This window comes from Leucoraja erinacea, chromosome 14 (assembly GCF_028641065.1).
Source record: "Leucoraja erinacea ecotype New England chromosome 14, Leri_hhj_1, whole genome shotgun sequence".
Taxonomy (NCBI): Eukaryota; Metazoa; Chordata; class Chondrichthyes; order Rajiformes; family Rajidae; genus Leucoraja; species Leucoraja erinaceus.
Genome location: NC_073390.1, coordinates 8,152,784 through 8,173,328, shown reverse-complemented (window position 1 = coordinate 8,173,328; position 20,545 = coordinate 8,152,784). Strand labels below are relative to the sequence as shown.

The window sequence follows — 20,545 nt, the reverse complement described above, 5'->3', positions numbered from 1 at the left end:
AGCATTGAAGATTTGCATATCAGAATAGATCAGCCGTTCTATTCTAGTTAAGAACATACAAAATAATTGCAGGTGCTGCTACATAATTTAATAAACGTGTGGCTGATCTATTAGCTTGTTGCCACGTTCCTGCACTAGCCCTCTATCCCCTTGATTTCTTAATATTGAAAAAATCTATTGAATATGTTTGAAACTAAATCTCCACAGGCTGCTTGGGTACAATTTCAGATACTTAACTTTGTGAGTGAAGACATTTCTTTGAATGTCTGTCTTAAATGCTCGGACTCATCTTGAGACTGACCTAGATTTAAATCCTGAAACTCTCTTAACAAGAGTACTGTTGGAGTACCTTCACCAGAAAGACTACATCAGGTACTACTCTAACATCACATCAAGGGCAAGTAGGTATAGGCAATTAATGCCAGCAATGCCCACATCCTGAAAATATATATTTTTTAAATCTCCTGACAGGACAAATCCATTAACATTAAAAAAATACTTTCCCTTTCTATTTTTATAGCAATGTGGATGACCTCACATTTTTCCACAGTGTATTTTATCTGGCATGTTCTTTCTTATTCACTTAGTTTGTCTGTGTTTCTTTAAAGCCCCCTCAGTATCCAGCCCACATTCCATACTGAACTAATTGGCAGTGTGCTTGGCAAATATCCAATGCTATGCCTAATCCCCTTGTCCATCACCTTGCTGGTCAATGCTTCGCAGCCTGAAAAGTAACACATTTATTCCCAACTCCGTTTTCTGTCTATTAACCAACTCTCGAGCCATGCGGTACATTACCCCAATGCCACGTGCTTCAATGTTGTTTGACAACCTCTTGATGGTTTTCTAAACATTCAGATACACCACATCAACTGGCTGCTATTACCAATTCTGCTAATTGTGAGCTCAGATAATTCAGAAATTTGTCAAATGTGACTTATCTTTCATGTTCATGTTGACTGCCTAATCCAACTGGTGGAATACTGATAATCAACAATACAATACGGTTTATTTGTCACATTGCACATAAAGTGCAAGTGAAATGAATATGTCAGCAGTGGTACAATGATAAAGAACACACAAAAACACAATAAAAATTTAACATAAACATCCACCACAGCATTCATCACTGTGGTGGAAGGCACACAATTTGGCCAGTCCTCCTCCATTTTCCCCCGTGGTCGGGACCTCAACCCTCCGCAGCCGTTGCTGCGGGCGTCCAGATGGTAAAAGGACAAGGTACAAGTCCAGGTAAGTCCAGGATCGGCTCTTCCCCACCGGAGACCGCGGCTTTAAGTTGGTCTAGGCCGCAGGCCGGCGGTCGAGATTTAAATTTTAAAGTTCCCGCCGCGCCACAGCCAGAAGCACCGCAGACCGCAGGGCCGGCGGTCGAAGCTCCCCTCCAGGGGTGATGGTAAGTCGCCACCGTGCCCGCGGTAGAAGTTGGCCGCGGGCCGGCAGTGATGGCTTCTTCTTCCCCCGGGTCCCCCATGAGGGATCCCGGGCTGTAGACGCCGCGCCAGCTGGAGCTCTGCAGACCGCGCGCGGCTTCAGGCTGCCGGCAGCCCCGGGCCAGCGAAACGGAGCGCTCCCCTCCAGCGAGGGCTCACCCGCTCCACGCTGAGAGTCCACGCTGCGCCCGCCGCTGAAGCCCCGGGCGCGTCTCCGGGAAAGGCCGCGCCGATCCTTGCTGTTAGGCCACGGGGGAGGCGACCTGGAAAAAGTCGCCTCTCCATGGAGGAGGCGACTGAAGCGGTTTCCCCCTCACACCCCCCCCCCACCCACCCCCCACACCACCCACACAAAACACACAAAGAAACATTAAAAACACACTTTAAAACATACTAAAAAAAAATAAAGTTGAAAAAACTAACGTGCTCCTGACAGTGTATGTTGTCAGTTGGCTATTAGGAAATCTCTATGGCATGACATCTGGCTCACCAGGTGATATTTGCTTTGCTTCACAGAAACTCAGCATGGTCCCATTTCCTGTGCTCCCTTGAAATGTTCTTGGAAATCACCATTAACAAGCAACTACTGTTCTGGCCTCACGCACTGTGATAATGAGAGTAGGTCGGAGGCTGGCTCTCCTGTGACAAGAAAGTTGCCATCTGGCTCCAGAGCATTTGCATTTTCTGCAAGGGACAAGTCAAGAATAATAAATTTCATTTATGGGCACCTTTCAAGAGTCTCAAGGACACCTACATATGATTGGATGCTCACCAGGTGCCTAGATGTATGGAGCTCCAGCAGCATTCTTGCCACTTGCTACAGCCCCACACAAAGCATTGATGATAGATCAGTGTGAGCTTAAATATTTACTTCCTTCGCCACAAACACATCGTACCAGCAACATTAGTCATTTACAAAATGCACCACAATTAATTTGACAAGACTGGTTTCAAAGCAACTCTTAAATGTGTGATTTCCATTACTACCAGGACAACAGTAAACGCACCTGCAGGTGGGGGGGGGGGGGGGGGTTTGTGGGAGGGTGAGTGGTAGGAGGGTGCCCCCTCCCATTGGGACGGAACATTTGCATTTTTCAGCTTGAAATTGTGCAATATGGTGCATACTGTAGCGAGTCTTATAACTTACACTTGAATGCAATGTATATGCTTTAAATTGGATTGGAGCGTTTTTGAAAGGGAGGAGGCTGTGCGATCACTGATCACTGGCCTTGGGGGTACCCTGTGAGGGAGTGGAGCAACCGAGTGGGGAGAGGGTATGGAAGAAGGGTAGGAACGTTTTGAAATTGGATGTATTAAAATCATGTTTTCGTGCACTGTAGAAGTATGATTTCAATGTTTTTTGAATGAAGTATTTTTAAGAGGTAACTTTTTAAGGGGTAACTTTATGTATGGAACAAGCTGCCAGAGGAGGTAGTTGAGGCAGGGACCATCCCAACATTTAAGAAAAAGTTAGACTGATTCATGGATAGGACAGGTTTGGAGGAATGGACCAAAAGCAGGTAGTGTAGCTGGGACATGTTGGCCGGTGTGGGCAAGTTGCGCTGAAGGGCCTGTTTTCACACTGTATCACTCTATGACTACATTATACCTCCACCATGCATGAATGCTTCAAAATCAAGTGATCGAGTTTTATTGCCATATACTCAAGCATAGAAACATAGAAAATAGGTGCAGGAATAGGCCATCGGCCCTTCGAGCCAGCACTGCCATTCAATATGATCATGGCTATTCATCTAAAATCAGTACCTGTTTTTTCCCCATATCCCATGATGTCGTTAGCCCCAAGAACTAAATGTAACTCTCTCTCAGAAAACATCCATTTACTGAAATGGCCTCACTGCGTTCTGTGGCAGAGAATTCCCACAGATTCACATGCTCTCTACGTGAAGAAAGTTTGGAGCTCCAGCATCATTCAGTCCTAACTTGCTACAGCCCCCCTTTATTCAAACAGTGACCCATGGTTCTGAACGCCCCCAACTTAACATTTTTCTTGCAGTTACAGTAAGCACATCTACCAGCAATAGGATGTCTTTACAAAATGCACCAACCCATTTGAAGTCCACTGGTTTCAAAGCAACTCTTAAATGTGTGATTTCTTACTACCAGGACAATAGTAACCACACCTGCAGGGTGGGGGGGGGGGGGGGAGAGGGGGAGGGTGAGTGGTACCAGGCATTGGTCCGGAACACCTTGCATTTTTCAGCTTTCACTAATTGAAATGGTGCAATATGGTGCATACTGTAGCGAGTATTATAACTTACACTTGAATGCAATATATATGCTTTAAATGGATTGGAGCGTTTTTTTAGGGAGGAGGAGGCTATGCGATCACTGATCACTGGCCTTGGGGGTAACCGGTGAGGGAGTGGAGCGACTTAGTGGGGAGAGGGTGTGGAAGAAGGATGTCCCCCCTCCCAGAGTAGGAACCTTTTGAAATTTGATGTCTTAAAACCATGTTTTAGTGCACTGTAGAAGAACGATTTCAATGATTTTTGTACGAAGTATTTTTAAGAGGTCACTTTTTTAAGGGGTAACTTTATCCACACAAAGGGTGATGGGTGTATGGAACAAGCTGCCAGAGGTAGTTGAGGCAGGGACCATCCCAACATTTAAGAAAAAGTCCTGATTCATGGATATAACACAGTTTGGAGGTATGGACCAAAGCAGGTAGCGTAGCTGGGACATGTTGGCGGGTGTGGGCAAGTTGCGCTGAAGGGCCTGTTTTCACACTGTCGCTATCACGCTATGACTACATTATCCCTCCACCATGCATGAATGCTTCAAAATCAAGTGATCGAGTTTTATCCATATACTCAAGCATAGAATCCTAGAAAATAGGTGCAGGAATAGGCCATTCAATATGATCATGGCTATTCATCTAAAATCAGTACTGTTTTTTTTCCCCATATCCCATGATGTCCATTAGCCCCAAGACACTAAATGTAACTCTCTCCGTGAAAACATCCAGTGATTTGGCCTGCACTGCGTTCTGTGGCAGAGAATTCCACAGATTCACAACTCTCTACGTGAAGAAAGTTTGTCCTCATCTCGTCCTGCCCCCCCTTTCCTTCTTAAACTGTCTCTCTGAACGCCCCCAACATCTCTTCCATTCTTCCTGCAGTTACAGTAAGTGAAAATCTAGCAGGCAAGCAGGGTGCTTTCACCACCACCCCCATTTGAAGTCCACTATCTCTCACAGTTTCGTTTCTACCCAGTGCTTGGTACTTACTTCCAGCAGCCACTGGTTGTCCTCCAGGATGCACCAAAGCCGCAAGCCTGATCCATGCCCGGTCCACCTGGGGCAAATTTGACACAGAGACTCTCTCTCTATCCCCCTCTATCTCTCCCCCTCCCCCTCTCTCTCTCTCTCTCTCTCCCTCTCTCTCCCTCCCCTCTCCCCCTCCCTCTCCCTCTCCCTCTCTCTCTATCTCTCTCTCTCCCCTCTCCCTCTCACTCTCCTCTCTCTCTCCCTCATCTCTCTCCCCTTCCCTCTCCCTCTCCCCTTCCCTCTCTCACTCTCTCCTCTCGCTCTCTCTCTCTCCCTCTCTCACATCTCTCTCACCTCTATTTCCCTCTCCTCCTCTCTCTCCTCTCTCTCCTCTCTCCCTCTCTCTCCTCTTCCCTCCTTCTCTCCTCCTCCTCTCTCTTCCCCTCTCTACTATTTCTCTCTCATCTCCCTCTCTCCCTCTCTCTTCCCTCCCCTCTCCCCTCTCTCTCTCTTTTGCCCCCATCTCTCTCTTTCCCCCCATCTCTCTCTTTCCCCTTTCCTCCCCCATTTCTCTCTTCCCCTCATTCTCCTCTTTCCTCCCTCTCTTTCCCTCTCTCCCCTCATCCCCTTCTCTCTTTCTCCATTTCCCCTCACTCTCTCTCCCATTTTCTCTCTCCTACCCTCTCTCTCTCTCTTCTCTCTCTCCATTCCCTCCCCCGTCTCTCCCCTGCTCTCCTCTCTCCCACCCCTCTCTTCCTCTCCCCACTGTCTCCCTGTCTCCTTCCTCTCTCTCTCTCTCCACCTCCCTTTGAGAGTCAGTCCCTTCGGCATAGAGACTCTCGCGGCAGCGGCGCAACGCTTCCGACGCCTCCGACGCCCGGGACACTTGCACTGCAGCTCTATGGCCAGAGCTGCAGTGAGCGACACGCTGGCCCCGGCAAACACTCGTCCGTCCCGGCTCCCCGCATCTGTTCCCGCCACTGGTTCTGCTCCCATCCCTCCCGCAGCCCCTGCTCTCCAACACCCGTGGACCAGGCAGTTTATCCGAGTTTGAAGTTTTCGTTGATCACAAAATTTCTCACCACTAAGCGTGAGAGATTTCTGATGAGCGTGAGGGCGTGAGAGTTTGCTTGAGGGCGTGAGTCTCACGCTGAAAGCGTGAGAGATGGCAGCCCTGCAGTAGCCTGTAAAAATGGCCTGTGGGACAGGCCCATTACTCCAGCACTTTGTGTCCACGTGTGTGTGATACTGCACAGTTTGCTGGACCTGTGGTTGGAGAGGGCATTTTAAGCTTCTCTGCTCTTCACCTCCTTTCCCCATACAAAATAGTATAGGTCCCAACACCAACCTTGGTGCAAAAGTGACTATTTTCGGTTGAACAGGATTGCTATGTTAGAGTCAGTTGTTTTAGCGAGGGTGACCTGTGATTGTATGTGAAGGAGGTCCCCTTCATCATACATTGTAGTCATTAGAATTAAAAAACTACAGGTCAGGTTTCTTAGAGGTTGGCATTTGAATCAAGGTGCGTACATTGTGACGCAGTAAATAAAGGCATTTATCAAATGCTCGTAAGACTGAAAGTAGGGGGAGGCGGGCGGAGGGGAAGAAGGGTCCTGACCCGAAGCATCACCCATTCTTTAATCTCCAGAGATGCTGCCTAACCCGCTGAGTTACTCCAGCACTTTGTGTCTACCTTTGGTATAAAACAGCATCTGCAGTTCCTTCCTATTACATGTTGAGCATATAAGTTGGGATGTTGGTGAGGCCACATTTGGAATATTGTGTTCTGTTTTGGCTACCCTTCTATAGGGAAGTGGTTGTTAAGCTGGAAAGAGTGAAGGAAAGATTTGCCAGGATTTGAGGGCCTGAGCTACAGGGAGACCCCTCACCAAACACAGGTCCAGCAAACTATGTCGTTTGACACACAAGTGGACACAAAATGCTGGACTAACTGAGCGGAGTCAGGCAGCATCTCTGGGGAGCATGGAGAGGAGACATGGACAGCTATAGTGGTGCACCGGTAGAGTTCTTTCCTTACAGCAACGAAGACCCAGGTTCGATCCTGACTACGGGTGCTGTTTTTTGTATGGAGTTTGTACATTCTCCCTGGCACCGCGTGGGTTTTCTCCGGGTGCTCCGGTTTCTTCCCACACTCCAAGTTTGTAAGTTAATTGACTTTGGTAAAATTGTGTATTGTACCTAGTGTGTGTAGGATAGTGTTAGTGTACGGAGTGATTGCTGGTCGGAGCAGGGCTTGTTTCCACACTGTAACTCTAAAGTCTAAGGAGAGATTGGGCAGGCTACAACTTTATTTCTTGGAGCGTAGGAAGCTGAGGGGTGATATTATAGAGGTGTAGAACTTCATGAGCAGAATAGATTGTGTGAATGCACAGTCTTTTTCTCAGAATAAGAGAATCAAGAATCAGGAGATGAACCTTTAGGAAAAGGGGACTGATTTAATGCGAACCTGAAGGGCAACGGAAGGTAAAGCAACTGAAAGTGGAGGTGGCTGAGGCAGGCAAGATATCAGCATTTAAAAGACATTTGGACAGATACATGAATAGGAAAGGTTATAGGGATATGGGCCAAATGCGGGCAGGTGGGACTAGTGTAGATGTTCATCTTGGTCGGCATGGGCAGGTTGGGTCGTAGGACATGTTTCTGTGCTGCATTGCTCGATGACTAATAGCATTGCTTGTGATTTAGGAGGAGCAGTTCAGTTCAATTTACTGTCTCTAAATTAAACCCAGTCTCACTCTTCTGATGTCCATCTATAAAATGCAATTTTAACTCCTCCCCACTTTCAATAATTATTCATTGTTGGAGGCCATCTTCCAGGACTGTCCATCATTGCCTTTCTCCATCAGCTGGTATTCCCAAGCAGCTCGACATTTCACTTTACCAACTGCCAGAGAGGAAACCAATGTTATTTTCTATAAACAGGTCTTGAGGTGATGTTGTTCAGTTTGACAGAAACTTTGTGTTGCTGAAATTTCCAATTTTCCCCTGTGATGATAAATGACCTTTTCTAGCGTGGTCTATCATTTATAGAATGGAAAGTTATATTTTGTAATTCCTTTTGCTTCCTAACATCATTTTGTCGTACAATCACTTTTGTGTTGTGCTCGCTTCCCCCCGACCCTTGCACTTTTGCATAATCGTATCTCATTTCCAGTTGCTTTTCCATGTTTGTTCCATCTTTGCTTTAAGTATTGTAAAGGCTGTTCCTACGAGCATCTATTGCAGTCAAATACAACTCTCTGGCACAGTGCATCTGATCTGATGGATCTGAATCTATTAAAAATACCTTGTGAAGCCATCACAAGCAAGAGTTCCAGTCAATATCAGCATCCTGATCCTACCTATTGAATGATTGCATGAACTGAAATGCAACACGGGATCTCTTATTCTGGGGAGAGCAGAACTTGAATGACATTTTTGTTTATATCAGAAGAATTTGTAATCCACATTTAATTTTCGCATACTTTCTGATGGTATGTGAAGAACAGACTTGTAATACAAACATTTTTCAAGACCTCAAAACCCACCACTCAGTCATATGCCACATTTGGAGAATTTATTTCCTTACATGGGTTAACGTTAATTAATTTGCCACATGCAAACACAATGTTGCACGTCCACAAGCAGAGCATAATTACTAATTCCACTAACAAGGGCATCTCAATTTATCTACTAATTAGATAGCACATTTCAGAAACTAGCCTATTTATGAAAAGGGCTTTCTGCAAAAACATTAATTTTTTGAGAGTCTAGGATTTTAATGAGCGTATATTTACCTCCCTTTTTGCAGGGCTGAAAACTATTGGTGGAGAGGACAGAATAAGCGCACACTGAAGGTGGGGCAGTTCCCACGAAATACAGTGACATCCGTGGCAGGCCTTTCAGCCCATGACATCAGCCATCCGCTCAAGAACAGCTTTATTCACACGGGGCATGGAGATACCAAACTTGACCGTTGCTGGGGATTTCCTGACAAAATAGATGAGTACGTAGGACATTGCATATAAGCCAGACTGCGGCATATTCCACTGAATAGCTCAAGTGTATGTGTACAAAAGCCCGTTTTACTTTTCTTTAATTTACACCTGTCTGGTCATATATTTATATTGTTTTTTCAGTGCACACATGTAATCCATAATGAAACATTACGTTGCCCTCTCCTTACCTTAATGACGACAACTTGCACTGAAGTTATCACATTTTCCATTATTCTGTCCCCTATAACAGGATTTTCTCTCTATAACTGTGAAGAATCCCAATTCATGATGCTGGTGTAATCTAGTGTTTTGCCAATGATTTTTCATGTGCGAGCTCACGCAGTGAATTTTAATAATCCTATCATCACCGGATACGCCTGAACTTCCAATTCTATTAATAATCTGAAGAAATTATCCTTATTGAATTCTCTGCCGCCTCCATGTTCACAGATGCCCCTATCACCCACAAACTCCCTGAAATGCAGGCAGATACTAAATTCAACATGATATTTTGAACCTTTTTCACAGTCATTAACTAACATTAAGATATTTCAAAATTGAATTGTAAAATATTATATCAGTGTTGTTTTGTTTGTGGGGCTGAGAAATGCAATAATATCACTTCTGATCTGAGGCTAATTGTGTGCAGCACATATATCTCCACCATGCAGTGAGACTGGATTGGATATTAGATAATCAATAGATTTAATCTATGCCCAGGAATGAGACTTCTATACTCTAGATTGGTCATTGTTGGTCAACGCACAGTGGCGCAGCTGTTAGAGTGGCTCGCTCACAGTGCCAGAGACCCGAGTTTGATCCTGACCTCGGGTGCTGTCTGTGTGGAGTTTACACGTTTTTTTCTGTGATCATGATGGTTTCCTCCAGATGCTCCGGTTTACTCTCGCATCCCAAAGGCATGCAGGTTTGTATAGTAATTGGCCATTGTAAAGCTGCGCTTAATGTTTAGAGTGGGATGAGAAAGTGGGATAACATAAAAGTAGTGTGAAGAGGAATTTGATGGCCGGTAAGGACACGGTGGGCCGAAGGGCTTGCTTCCGTGCTGTATCTCTAAACTAAACCAAACCAGTACATCTATGCATTTTTGATCTTTTTGAAGTTTTTTCTTGTTAAGTGCATTTTTGGAAATTAATCCACTATCCAAATATTTGAGATACTAAATAAAATTTGCTCTTGCAAAACTTAGGTGAAAAATAAGTAAATATTTTTTCATTTCAACTCGCGTTCTTGTTGCATGCACAGATGACACGCCTTGTGTAAAATGAGACTAAGGGCTGCTTTCTAGGAATACAACCCCACTCGCCCCACACCCTGTTACTAGAGGTAGGTAGGGGAAGGGTGAGGGCAACCTGTACTTTAGTTCCATATCCTGCTGGTGAAACTTGTAAATACAGATGAAACAAAACTAACTGATTGTGCCGACACAACAGCTCCATGTGGTGTTTTAGAAACAAGGAACTGCAGACGCTGGCTGATACACAAAGGAACATAAGTTGCTGCAGTAACTCGGCAGCTCAGGCAGCATCCGCTAATCTCATCTACAGTAATCTGGGGTTCCCGATGTGGCCTCCTATACATCGGCGAGAGCAAGCGTAAACGTGACGACCATTCCACCGCACAGCTGAGCTCGGTCTGCCAGGACCTCCTGGTTATCATTTTAACTCCCCTTCCCATTCTGATCTTTCTATTTTGGGCCTCCTCCATTGCTAGAGTGAGGTCATACACAAACTGGAGGAACAGCAACTCATATTCTGCTTGGATAGCATAAAACCCAATGGTATGACCATTGAATTCTCCAATTTTAATTAACCTCTAATTAACACCTCTCCCCCCTGTGTCCCTCACACTTCCCACCCCCCTCACCTGTGCTTCCGACCTTCCTAACTCCTACCGTTTATATCTCACCCCACCCCTCCTGCCACATTCCTTCCTTTGGCTTCACAATTTGCTCTTCAGGCTTATCTCACACCTTCTGTCTCTGGCCTTTGTTCCAACCATCTGTCTATCAAAAGCCCCATTCGCCTGTGACCACCTATTATTTCCATGCTTTGTGATGCCCCTCCTCTCTTCCAACTTTAGTCTCCCCCCCCCCACAATCAGGCTGAAGACGGGAAACAACACCTGACCATGTTCTCCAGAGATGCTGCCTGATCTGCTGAGTTGCCCCAGCACTTTGTGTCCCTCCATGTTGTGTTTGGCCTTTCCATTTGATGGAATACACAGAACTATCGCGCACCTTTCTCAGGATGCAGATTTTGAAATTATTGATTGATTGGCTTATCTGCCCAACAACCCTGTGTTAACCCTCATTTAACACAGACTTTAAGTACATTATAAATTAATCAATTTCAAATTTTACAAACCCCACTGTTTCTGTAAGTTTTGCTATATGTTTTTGTTTATTCAATACCGGGATCATTGTGGCCTTCAGTCTTGCATAATCCTTGCCTTTTTGCATAATTTTTGCATCGCTCTATGTGTTTCCGGGAGGCACGGTGGCAGAGTTGCTGCCTTACAGCGGCAGAGACCCGGGTTCAATCCTGACCTATGATCTGTACGGAGTTTGTACATTCTCCCTGTGAACTACATGAGGTTTCTCTGGGTACTCCGGTTTCCTCCCACACTCCAAAGACGCACAGGTTTGTGGGTCATTTGGCTGTGGTAAAAATTGTAAATTGTTCTCAATGTGGTAGTGTACAGGGTGATCGCTGGTCGGCGTGGGCCAAAGGGCCTGTTTCTATGCTGTATCTCTAAAGTCTAAAGTCCTTACTGTATCAAGTTGAGGAAGCAATTTTTTTATAGTGATCATTTTTTGCAGCAGCTTGAAATCTTGACCAGTTGACCAGTTACATTTTGGAAATGTGTCCCAGCTAAATAAATACTGCAACTGCAAAAAATACTGCATATTGGGGTAATTGTTTTAATACTGCAATCACAGGTTGCTGACTTCCTCTATTATGTGGATACTTTGAGTTCATGTCAATAACCTCTCTGTGCTATTATAATTGGATCAAGTTTTCATTTAATATCTGGACCATTGCAAATGTGCACTTCTTGGTTGGGAACTTGTTGCACTGTAACTTATTGATAAATTATTTTGATTAGCTCAATATTGTATGGACTCTTTTTTAACCTCATAGATTGTACCTGGGCAATCCCATGGATCCACCAGATGTACTTGGACTGGATATGAAACTGACCAGGCCAACGCAGCTGCCAGGAAGATCAAAGAGTAAGAAATAAAGGGGAAAAATAAGTTAATGGTTTCCTTTCATGTAAATTTTGATTTCTTTGTTACAATTGTCAAGAATACCACAAAACTCAAATGTGACTATCAGTTATGCCGTCGTGCATAATAGACATTGATAGCTGGGATCCTTAGGTCTGTACAGTTTTACAACGTATTTAATATTAGAAGCTCTTCAGGATGTAGTTTGAAATTATGGTTCTTGCTATGTGCTGAAATGGAACCAAAGATGTTTCTGCTTTTGTATTCTACAGGATCAGAAAGTTTGTTTTATCTATTGCTGACACTTCTGGAATGAAGACTTCAGGCTTGTATTCCAGAAATCTACAAAGATCTAAAAGATTTACCCGAGTGGTTAAACCTAGGAAGTGAAAAGGGCACAACATAAGGTTATCGAAAGTCCCCTGTACAGCCAGTTGCCCTATTGATTCCATATACATCCTTACTAGAGCACCCAATCAGTCTATTCTCCTGCTCTGTCCTATTAGACATGTAAGTTTATTTTTTCATGCAATTCGGTTAAAGCCTGACAGCCCATTTGCAGTTTGGCAAGATCGACTGTGTATCAGCTTCTGGTCAGGAATGAACAGCATTGAATCCTGGGTCAGCTGAGGCCAGGCCTGATCAAAGCCTTGCAGTATCATGGTGCTGTACCGGCACTTTCTTCGGGGCAGGCAGCACTCTTGAGTTGGTGTATCCAACTTAGATAACACGCTGCATGAAAAGTACAGGCAAGTACAGATCAGGCAAAATTAGGAAATCTCTGGGATGGAGAGGCAATGAGTTTGACAAAAGAAACACAGCCACCTTAGATTTTTGCAAGGCTTAAAATGTAGACACTATGTTGTCAGGTGGTCATATGCCCTGTGCCCTGGATGGGCGTCTGAACCGCATCATGTTTGTAATGAACATGCTTAATGGAGATAGTAAGTCATATTGGACCGTGGGTAGTTTAAGTCAAGTTTTAGGTCAACCGATCATTATTTATTTCCACCTGAAATGTTTGATTGTTTCAACTTCCACTGACCTCACATTTGATTTTAATGACATAAAAGGAAGCAGTTGCACATTTGGGATTTTGCTGACTCTTGATATATAAAAACATATTTCAGAGGTATTTCTTGTATTTTGAATAAAAATAGAGATATTGTCATTGTTGCTTGGAAAGTTGATGTTATCTGAGGTTGGGATCAGGTTCCCATTCCATGAAGCCAGTGTGTTTATATACAATGTCTCTCTCTCTCTCTCTCACTCATCTGCCTAGATGATGATTAAGCTTTTTGAACTGTTGTGGCATTCACTAGTAAATACTTTGTTACAAAGAGGTTTCCAGGCCATTTTGACAAATTCCACGAGTAGGCAAATTCTAGGCAAATGCTGTGCAACTTGGATAAATGTGAATTTGGTTATTTTCGTAGGAAAGGTGCAATATTATTTAAATAGGAAATGTTGATGTACAAAGCCATCTTGATCATTCAAAAGCTAACAAGCAAATGCAAACAGTTAAGGTGGCAAAAATGCTATATTAACCTTGATTCTGAGAGGTATGGAATAGAGAAACCTAAATGTTTTCCTGCTTTTATTGCCCCTTGGTGGAGGCTGCAACTTTGTTCCCTTTTATAAGGCTAGAGATACAGCGCGGAAACAGGCCCTTCGGCTCACCGAGTCAGCAGCGACTAGTGATCCCCGCACACTAACACTATCCTACACACACTGGAGACAATTTACATTTATACCAAGCCAATTAACCTACAAACCTGTACGTCTTTGGAGTGTGGGAGGAAACCGAAGATCTTAGAAAAACCCACGTGGTCACGGGGAGAACGTACAAACTCCATACAGACAGGATCCATAGTCGGGATCGAACCCGGGTCTCTGGCAAAGGCAGCAACTCTACCGCTGCGCCACTGTGCCGCCTGTACTTGTGCTATAAAGAGGGTTTAGTAGATGGTTTTTCAGATATTCCCTCTCTCTCTTTGTGTGTTGTGTATGTGGGCATGGTTTTTAGAAGCAGGTGAACACCATTCAGTCCTTGTAGCCTGCACCACAATGTAATGTTCTATCTTCATACCATATTCCTGTGCAGTGCACCCACCTTGTGTCTAGAAATCTAGCGATCTCCTTAAATATATTCAGCAACTTGGCATTGACTGCCTTCTGAGGGAGAGAATTCCACACGTTCACCATCCCATGAGTGTAGAAAGTCTCAGTCTTATATGCCTCTCACCAGATCCTGAAATTGTGCCCCTCTTATTCTAGACCCTTTAACCAGGAGCAAGATCTCATCCAGTGTGTCTAGCCCTGTCAGAAATTTGTATGTTTAATTGAATTCCCTCTTTATTCTTTAAATGAAAGTGAATGTAGACTGAATCACCCAATCTCTCCTTGTATCACAAACCTGCCATTCCCGGAATCCATTTGGTTATCCTTTGCCACATCCCCTTTACAGCAGCAAATCTGATTTTTATATTAGAGGGACCAAAATTGTACACAGTATTCCAGATGCCTGTAAACCTGTGGCAAAACATTTTGGCTTCTCCAAACCTGTCAACATACCATTTAGCCACCTGAACTGCTTGCTTCTCCTGCTTGTTTACTTTTAGTAAATAATGTAGAAGGGCATCAAGATCGTTTTCCTATTTAAATAATATTGTCTTTGCTTTTTTTCCACACAAATCTAAATAAATTCACATCTACTCAAGTTATACAGAATTTGCCAAGAATTTGCCTACTTACAGCATCTAAATTGGCATTAAACCTATTTGTTATCAGGAGTTAACCCCCTGATGACGCATAATCCTAAGATTTCTTTCATCAACCTGAGAAATATTAAATTTGGTTCCCTTGCCCATATCGTCCATCTATATTGTGAATACCTGGGATCCAAACACTGATCAATGTCGTTCCAAGGGGTGGCACACTGGCACAGCGGTAGAGTTGCTGCCTTACAGCACCAGGGACCCGGGTTCGATCCTGACTACTGAGGGTGCTGCCTGTACGGAGTTTGTACGTTCTCCCCGTGACCTGTGTGGATTTTGTCTGGAGTGCTCCGGTTTTCTCCCACACTCCAAAGATGTTAGGTTTGTAGGTTAATAGGCTTGGTATAAATGTTAATTGTCCCCAGTGCGTGCAGGATAGCGTTAGTGTGCGGGGATCGCTGGTCGGTGCGGACTCGGTGGGCTGAAGGGCCTGTTTCCGTGCTGTATCTCTAAATTAAACTAAACTAAACCTCTATAGTCACTGCTTGCCACACTGAGAAAGTCCCATTTATTTCTACTCTCTGCATACTGTAAGAGAACCAATTTTAATTGGCTCAAACACCATTTACTTTCACACTGATCTCCCATGGGACTGGGAGGCTGGCTGAAAATCCAATTATATAACTTCTATTTGTTCTCCATTATCTATTCATCCTTAAAAATTCTATTTCTCTTTCATAAATTAATGTTGACATTGTCTTAATCCTTATGATATTTTCTCCAAGTCCTGTTATTAGTTCCTTTATAATACAGTTCAGTGTTTTCTCTCCTCATGACATACACTCTGACGATTCCTGTTCGTTCTCCCTCGTTTGAAAAAAAAATTGGATTAGATTTCACATTCTCCCCCTGCACGGACTATTTCAAAATCCATATAATTTTGGAATCTGCCAACATTGCATTCATTATATCCATGGCTCCCTCTGTTAGTACTCAAGGATGCAGATTATTCTGGGAATTTATCAGCATTTCAGTGGCACGTAACTAGCACCGCTTTCTTTTAATTATGCCGTGTTAAAACAATTTGGTTCTGTTGGATTCCTAGAAAGTTATTGGTGTCCTTGTGCTCCACGTTCCTTTATCCCAGTTTCTGACTGGAAGCTACAGAATCAGAGTCAGTCACGTATCTGTGCTTTCTAAGAAATGTTTTCCTGCTCCAAGTCTGAATATTCAGTACTTGGTGCAGTATCAGCTCCAATCAGTTGGAGCAAGCACATTTTATAAAGATGAAAGTACACTGAGCATAAATCTGAACATTCAGCTTCTGCTAGGAAGATGGAATACACTGCAGATAACTGTTCATTCCTTCTCTAAAAATGCCTGCCCAGGTGGTTCATTACAGGTTGAGATATGTGTTTTGCAAGTTGTCTGCTGGTGCAGTTTCGTGTGATTGTGCTAATGACCATGGCCTTTTCTTTCCGTGCTCTCTCTTAACACTTGCAGAGGAGCCTCCTCCACGTCCTCCTCAGCCAACAATCTTCGGCAAGAGTAAGTTGCGGCATTTTCTGCAGTTTAAGAGATGTTCCTGCCCTCTCTGTTCCATGTTAGCCCCTCTCTTTAAAGGTATTTTCTGATGTACCATCAGTCTGGAGGCATGGGGTTTGTTGTGTGACGGGGTTTGGCACAGAACTGAGATCGGAGGACTCTGGTCTAAATGCTGTTCTGCCCAATTATCATCAAATCAAACTTGATCACAATCTAAACATTGCTTTACCTTATAAATTTTAATTGGACAGATTACTAACGTAGAATGTGTCTCTTTCATGTGCATTCTGCCATAGTTCATTGACATTCATTTTAAACTTCCAAAGGGCTTTGAACAGTATTTGGCCATCATTTTGAGGAACCTGTTAGGGCCTTATTGAGATTAAACAATACTGTGAAGACCTGCCATACTTTATTAATAACCCCTTTCTCATTTCTGTTTTGCCCTCATGGTTGTTTACTATCACTTGGTTGACACATTTTTTGTTTTAAGTGATTTTTGTTTGTCACACAAATCTGAGAAACCAGAAAAGTTTGGGATTTTGATTTCCTGTACTTGGTTTGTTTCTGGAGGGGACAGCCACAAACTGTTCAACAATTGTGTGTAGTACAATTAGTTGCAGTTCTGCCACTGGAAGTGTTGCAAGCAGCACGGATTTCTGAATCATCCATACAACATAGCCACAGAGGAACATTGCGGATACTGACATAGCTCTTTTTGTTATTGAATATTACTTGAGCCAGCTCTGCCCAATAACGGTGCTCTTTCTTCAGGGACATCAGGGAGCTATGACTTCATGCCACCCTTTAAGATTCACGTAATATAGAATGCCACACTTCAGCAAGGAATTGTAAATTGTCAAAGCTGAACCAAAGTTGTGTACACCCTGGCAGAAATCCTACCCAACTGTCGTGGAATTGCACACGGTTTAAAAAAGGACTATTGCAATTCTGACGTCCAGGTCAATGCCATACGTATTGGTTGAAGACATTTAAGGCTGAGATCAGTAGATTTTTGGATGTCACGGGAAAAATACCCAGGGTAACGAAGTGAGTATGAGATGGTGATCACCATGATCTTTTGATTTACTGAGTGGACTTGACAAGATGTATCTCTCACTGCGGCTTTTATTTCTAACATTCTTAACTATGGATACCAAATTATTAACTGACCATCTATCCCATTTCTTATTTATGTGACCTCATCTTCAAATTCTCTGCCCTGTTTACATTTCAAAAATAATTTATTGACAATGAAATGTTTTGGGACATCTTAAGGATCTGAAAAGTAATTTCTTCATTATAATTGCCCTAATTGAGATGGATGAAGAGAGCATCCAATGCAACACGCAGCTTCCATTGAGGTAAAGTTGAGCTACGTTGATCAGGCAGCTAAAATATAAAGTGTATTTTTCCGTGGGTCATGGTCAAGATATCTTGGCACTCAACACTGATGTTTGGCCTGATCTGCTGAGAACCAAGTCTCATCTATTTGTTACCTGCAAGAGATATGAATTGAGTGTGAGGCCAATGACAATATAAAATTGCCCTTAATTTGGCAGTTCTGCTCTAAAGTGACAAGTTCATCTGCATTTGATGAAGTGAGGGATGCATTTCTTTTTCCACATCTTTGATAGTTGAAGATGTTACTGTCACGAATATCCGGGATATAATCTTTATTTATAGGTTCGTATAGTATGTGCTACAGCTCCAAAAATGAAACCATTTGCAACGTTATGGCAGAACACTCTGGTAGAACCGTAACAAAATGCATGATTGATGGAATTGAGTTTCCAATAATCAGTTACAGCAGTTTTCACAAAACTGAATAGAGTCTTTACATGTTCTTGAGCAGTAGGTGTTTCAAGTAGGGGAACAAACTAAAAAAACAGCTGTGGAAAATGCTGGGAACACACAGCAGGTCAGGCAGCATCTGTGAAAGAGAAACAAAGTTAATGTTTCAGGTTGAAGAAAAGTTTTGCCAAAGAATGTTAACACTGTTTCGCCTTCCAAGGAATGCGATGTGTTCCCAGCATTTACTGTTTTTATTTCAGATTTTCAGGGTTTGTCTTTATCCTAAAAACAAGAACAATATTTCTACATAAATTATGCTTCTTATACTTTCAACATTTTACCAAAAGTAATACTTGTGCTGTCACCTCCAGCATTAAAACGTTTTAGTTTTGATCCATTTCTGTGTTTCTATTGTGGATTTGTAATCCCATGTAGTACAAGAACCTTTGTGTCTCACCAATTTTTTACACCGATTCCTCTGTTATTTCCTGCATGGTTTGAGTATGTGTGTGTGTGTGCGTGTGTGTGTGTGTGTATGTAACAAAATAAAACTGATGATTTATCTGGTAGTTACTAGTAATTGACAACATGCCATTCACCTGTCACTTCTTATTTTTTACAACAGCCATAGTAGTCGAATCTTTTTGCATTCTACTGTATACCAACTTTCAGGCGGTATTTGGTCCTTTGTGTTAAGACACAGACCAGGTCAAATGGGAATAAAGACATTTGCTCATCAGTGGCTTGACTTTATGGAACAGCAAATGCAAGATTTTCATATACAGTAAACCCTTATTATTCAAGATTCAATTTAATTGTCACATATACCAATTAAGGTACAGTGAAATTTGAGATTAGGGACCTCTTTATAGCGGATTTTGTTTTTTAACGCACTGTTCCTTGAAGAACACAGGCTGTGAGTTGTTCGATGGAGGCTTTTGAAATAGACCAGGCATTGAAATTAACAAGCATTCGCTTAGATGGATTTATTAAACAATGTAACACACAGCCTTTAGTATTTTCAGCTTGCAGTACAAAAATAAATTTTTAGCTGTAAAAAATAACGATCGAAGTCCTTTCACCCTGAACTTCAGGTGGGCAGCTGGTCATGGGAATCTCACTTAGAGCATGACTGGGTTTCCTCACCCAACAACCCAGACCTCCCATTTTGCTCTCAATCTCTGAATGTGGGTGGCGATTATTGCCGTGCTGGACCATGTGGTGCAGGGGGACATCTTGTGCCACTACGCTCTGTGTGCGGAGGGGGGCCTCAGTGACAAGGCTCCAGAATTCTGACCTGCCACCCGGGCAGTGATGTAAAGGGGGGGGGGGGGGGAAGCCCCAACTTGGTTATAGCAGACAATCGGCAATAACTGGCACCATCCCCCCTGCACCCCATGGTCTGTTATAACGAGGGTTTACTGTATTTTATTAATGTACTATGTATTTAAAAGGATACATTAACATTTGTTTTAATAATAACTATTTTTGAATACATTAGGCCAAATAAATGTAAAAAGTTCACTTCCAAGAGGTACATTTCTTGTCATTCGTGTTATGTTCTGGTTATGCTGCTACTTTCTATTTCAGCTCCTCAGCTTTCTGGAACAAGGCCATAGAGTAGTACATTATTATTTTATTTTTCCATACAGGCACGCTAAATTTCATAATTGTTGTTTATTCAATCTTGCAGACGATAATTTTCACTGCTGCAGGAGGTAAAGTAATGATCTTTAATTTTGTATGTGGGAGATTTATAGTCTGCCTTGCAGCCAGAAGGTGCCATGTTGAGGTATCACATAATTGATAGAATAGTTGTTCACCGATGATGAGATCAGACGTCACCTCAAAATTGCACACCCATCAAATCAAAATCTAACTTGGCATAGTGAATTAGCAGAATCTAGTCTGGAACCAAATATATTTTTCACTGCTTCAAGGGTATTTGTTTTTATTTTGTCATTCAGTGATGCTACTAAACGATTTTAAAAGTTATTGGTTATCTGTAAAACATCCCAAAATCACCAGTGCAGAAAAAGCATTCAAAGTAAGGACCATTTCATTTGCCAGAAATAATATTCATCATTTCCTTCAGTAATGTATCTCAGAATTCTGTGCATCTGCAAACAAAAGCAACACATCAAATCAAGATGTTAATAGAGAATGGATTTCATGATTTAACTTTAGGAGGGCATGGACAAATTTGTGAGTTGGCCAGAGAAATAATAGAAGTACAAATGTAACGGTAAGATATTAAAGGATAGAGCACTAAAGGGAGAGAGAGCAACAGCATCTTTAGCGGAAGCAGAAAAGTCACAAAAGACAGGAAACCAGTGATAGTTGAGTTGAGATATTGAAACTCTTTTCATTGAAACAAATTATTTCATAGTTTTATAAAATTAGGAAGGGTTGTACAGGATAGGGAAATGCATTTATGTGTGAGTTCTCGATGAAAATGATTTTAAAATAGTTGACAAGTTTCAACATTAAGTACTTTTTACAACGTGAGGGCAGAAACCGATGCAATGATTAATAGGAATAATTTTATATTTAAAGGAAGA

The 20,545-nt window shown here is 42.7% G+C and overlaps 1 protein-coding gene across 11 annotated transcripts in view; it reads left to right on the top strand.

The window, feature by feature from the left end:
- The window catches only part of tnk2b (tyrosine kinase, non-receptor, 2b), a 227,609-nt gene that overhangs the window by 180,952 nt on the left and 26,112 nt on the right, over positions 1-20,545 (top strand). For 7 of the 11 annotated variants that reach the window (XM_055645536.1, XM_055645534.1, XM_055645532.1 and 4 more), the window contains exons 10-12: positions 8,492-8,686; positions 11,840-11,931; positions 16,149-16,268. In XM_055645536.1, coding sequence (XP_055501511.1) covers positions 8,492-8,686; positions 11,840-11,931; positions 16,149-16,268 — 407 coding nt within the window. The remainder of the gene's footprint in view (positions 1-8,491; positions 8,687-11,839; positions 11,932-16,148; positions 16,269-20,545) is intronic. The other 4 variants (XM_055645535.1, XM_055645541.1, XM_055645540.1 and 1 more) reach the window with 4 other exon arrangements.